At 43.3% G+C, this 3,206-nt stretch overlaps 1 protein-coding gene across 1 annotated transcript; it reads right to left on the bottom strand.

The window, feature by feature from the left end:
• Positions 1-438: 438 nt before the first annotated feature.
• On the bottom strand, positions 439-1,212 carry LOC128276702 (zinc finger protein 558-like; the record flags this gene model as incomplete). Its single annotated transcript, XM_053015162.1, has 2 exons — positions 439-768; positions 1,063-1,212. Coding segments are annotated over 2 exons (480 nt in total), but the record flags the coding sequence as incomplete, so codon positions are not given.
• Between the last annotated feature and the right edge of the window lie 1,994 nt (positions 1,213-3,206).

Here is a 3,206-nt window from a genome sequence, read left to right as displayed (position 1 = left end):
TTTCAGTTTATTTTAATAACTCTTTTCCATATTTCACTCCTTTTTTCGTTCGATATTTTAAAGATTTCTTATTTTATACACAACCCAGTTTCAGAAGAAAATTAATTTTATTGAGCTGATTCTGATCGTTGCTGTTTGTGAACATTTGCTAACTGCTATCGCCGAATTCATACATTTTAGTATTCTAAGATACAAAATTCAAACATATTCTAACCCAAACTTGAATGAACAACGAAAGAATTAATGAGTTTCCCCCTTCTTGTGAACTTTGGACGTATGGAGACGTTTGGAGTGACGTATTAGACTGCTTGATTGGCTGAACGCTTTTTCACAGACTTTACACTGGTATGGCTTTTCGCCAGTGTGAGTGCGGAGATGTTTCTTTAGGTTAGATGAGTATGTGAACCTTGATGAACAATGAGGACACTGATACTGTTGGTCCTTATTGTGAATTTTCGAGTGATGTGCTAGATTCCCTGATGAATGGAAGGATTTGTCACAGATTTTGCACTGATATGGCTTTTCACCAATGTGAGTGCGGATATGAATCTTTAGGCTAGATAACCTTGGAAACTTTGAAGAGCAATGAGGACACTGATGCTGTTGGTCCTTATTGTGAATTTTCGAATGTGCTGCCAAAATGCTGGATGAACGGAAGGCTTTGTCACATACTTTACACTGGTATGGCTTTTCGCCACTGTGAGTGCGGATATGAATCTTTAGCTTAAATGAGTCTGCGAACTTTGACGAACAATGAGGACACTGATACTGTTGGTCCTTATTGTGAATTATCGAATGTTGTGCCAGACTGCCTGATGAATGGAAGGCTTTGTCACAGCTTTTACACACATAAGGCCTTTCGCCGGTATGAGTGCGGATATGAATCTTTAACCTAGATGAGACTGCGAACTTTAATGAACAATGAGGACACTGATCCTTATTGTGAATTATCGAATGTTGTGCCAGACTGCCTGATGAATGGAAGGCTTTGTCACAGATTTTACACACATAAGGCCTTTCGCCGGTATGAGTGCGGATATGAATCTTTAACCTAGATGAGACTGCGAACTTTAATGAACAATGAGGACACTGATGCTGTTGGTCCTTATTGTGAATTTTCGAGTGTTTTGCCAGATTTCTTGATGAATGAAAGGGTTTGTCACAGACTTTACACTTGTATGGCAGTTCGCCAGTGTGAGTACGGATGTGTACCTTCAGCAAGCATAAAAATGGATATGTTGCCGAACATTGAGGGCAGGGGTGCTTGTGGTTTTTGGAATGGCTTTTACTACGGGCGTTCCGGGTTCCAGGACTCAAGACGTTTCGAATTGATGCTGCTGTTGCATCATCAGTACACGTATTGTCTGCCACGGTCGCAGTTCCTTTTGATTTTGCATCCTGACAGCTCGATTCCAAGGGATTTGTTTTCTGATTATCCTGTTCATGATCCGGAATATCATTCGTTGTTTGCAGCTGATGCTGCTCATCGACCTCTTCGTACTCTGATTTGATTGGATTTTCCTCTGCCTCGAATAAATCATCAGGTATTGTGCCACAACATTCATATGTCATATTCGCTTGATGTACAGTAAAACATTTTCGATTCAAGTGCAAATCCTTCGCTGCATCCGGTGAGCTCACTGCAGTTTTAATTGACAATTCTGTGCCAACTGTTTGTTCGGCCGAGTGGTAAAGATGGTTTTTCAAACGCGATCCGCACATCGTGCACAAATGCGACGGAATTCCAGGTTCGAACTTAATCTGTAAGAATATGTATATCATAGACCAGACATAGTTTTTTTGCAAAACAACGTGCGAAGTCTGTTGTTACAATTTTTGCTACCTGCAGACCAGTAAACTGTCCGGATTCGTCGCGCGTTAGAGCTTCCAAAGCATCACCAGTGGACATACACCGTCTACATATTTTTACGCTTCTGGAAAATAATTCGCTATCATACCTATTAACTATTATTGAACACCAACTTACTCAACACCATCTTCTTTCTGAATCAATGCCGGAGACTCCATTTTAATTGCACTCGTTTATTCAAGCGATTCTGTAAATGCGTCCACTTTGTTATTAAACAAAGGTTTTGGCTTTTGACAATCCTTCGATTTTTGACAGCACTAGCGCCCCCTGACTGATCTACCGGGAACTGGCGCTTCAGCGTTACGCCTTACCAGCCTTGGCGTAACACTCGGTAACGGTTGTCAGTCATATGGCACTGAATCACACGCACACACACACACCTCGTGTTGTTTTTATTTACGTTTGCTTGGTTAGTTGTGTTTTGTTTTGCGGTACACGGTGATCGGTTAAAAATTGTCTGTTGCGTTTGCTCATTGTCGAAACAGCCGTTGGCTGCCTAAAGTGGTACCGTTTTATATTCTGCTGACGCAGCACTTCCTCCCAGCTCTGCGGCCGACGTACTTGGTAAGTGTTCACTTTTGGGTGGCAGCGGCCCTGTCCGTAGGGGGCTACGGAGTTGCACTCTGCGTGCGTGTCAAATATGCAGTTCACCATCTGGCCGAAGCCTCAGCCCCTCGTTGCCACTGCTACCACTCCACTGTGTTGTAATTTAAGCACAGAAAGTATGTCAACTTTTCTGGCAAAAAGGTTTTGCATTTACGTTGTGCTTCACGCACATTGGATGTTGGTACTGTTTGCTACCCTATTGTTACGTTAAACATTATGAACCTCAAATGACCTTGAGTGTGTACACCGGTGGCAGAACATTCCGGTGCCAGTTATCCACCGACCGCAAGCTATCTGTTGCTAGCTTTGCGATGGCCTTGCGCAGTCGGCCTTTCGGTTCCAGTTCTTTGAACTATGCTCGAGCCCAGTACGCTTACACGGTCGATGCTTCACGTGAAAAAGCGTGAAGCCATTGACCGTGTTTGGAGGCGACACACTGAACATCAACGGAGTGTGAAGGCTTAAAAATAATACGCAAGATGCTGAGCGAGTGGTGGTGGCCGAATGGCGCGAAGCAACGTGGATTTAATGCCTCGCGGCGCTTAACATATTGCGCATACGCAATAAGAATCACACTTGTCGCCGCGAACGTTCGAGTATCCGGCCTGGGTTACGATAAAATAACGCTTGACACGTTTGCCCGATCAAAATGGGGGAATGTTGCTTCAGAATATCAATGGTTTCCTTTCAAAATGATAAGTTTCGAAGTAACGAAAGGGTGTTTTTGCAC

Source organism: Anopheles cruzii, unplaced genomic scaffold, assembly GCF_943734635.1.
Source record: "Anopheles cruzii unplaced genomic scaffold, idAnoCruzAS_RS32_06 scaffold02140_ctg1, whole genome shotgun sequence".
Lineage (NCBI taxonomy): Eukaryota > Metazoa > Arthropoda > Insecta > Diptera > Culicidae > Anopheles > Anopheles cruzii.
The sequence above is the reverse complement of the archived record's forward strand: the minus strand, read 5'-3'. Positions and strand labels throughout refer to the sequence as shown.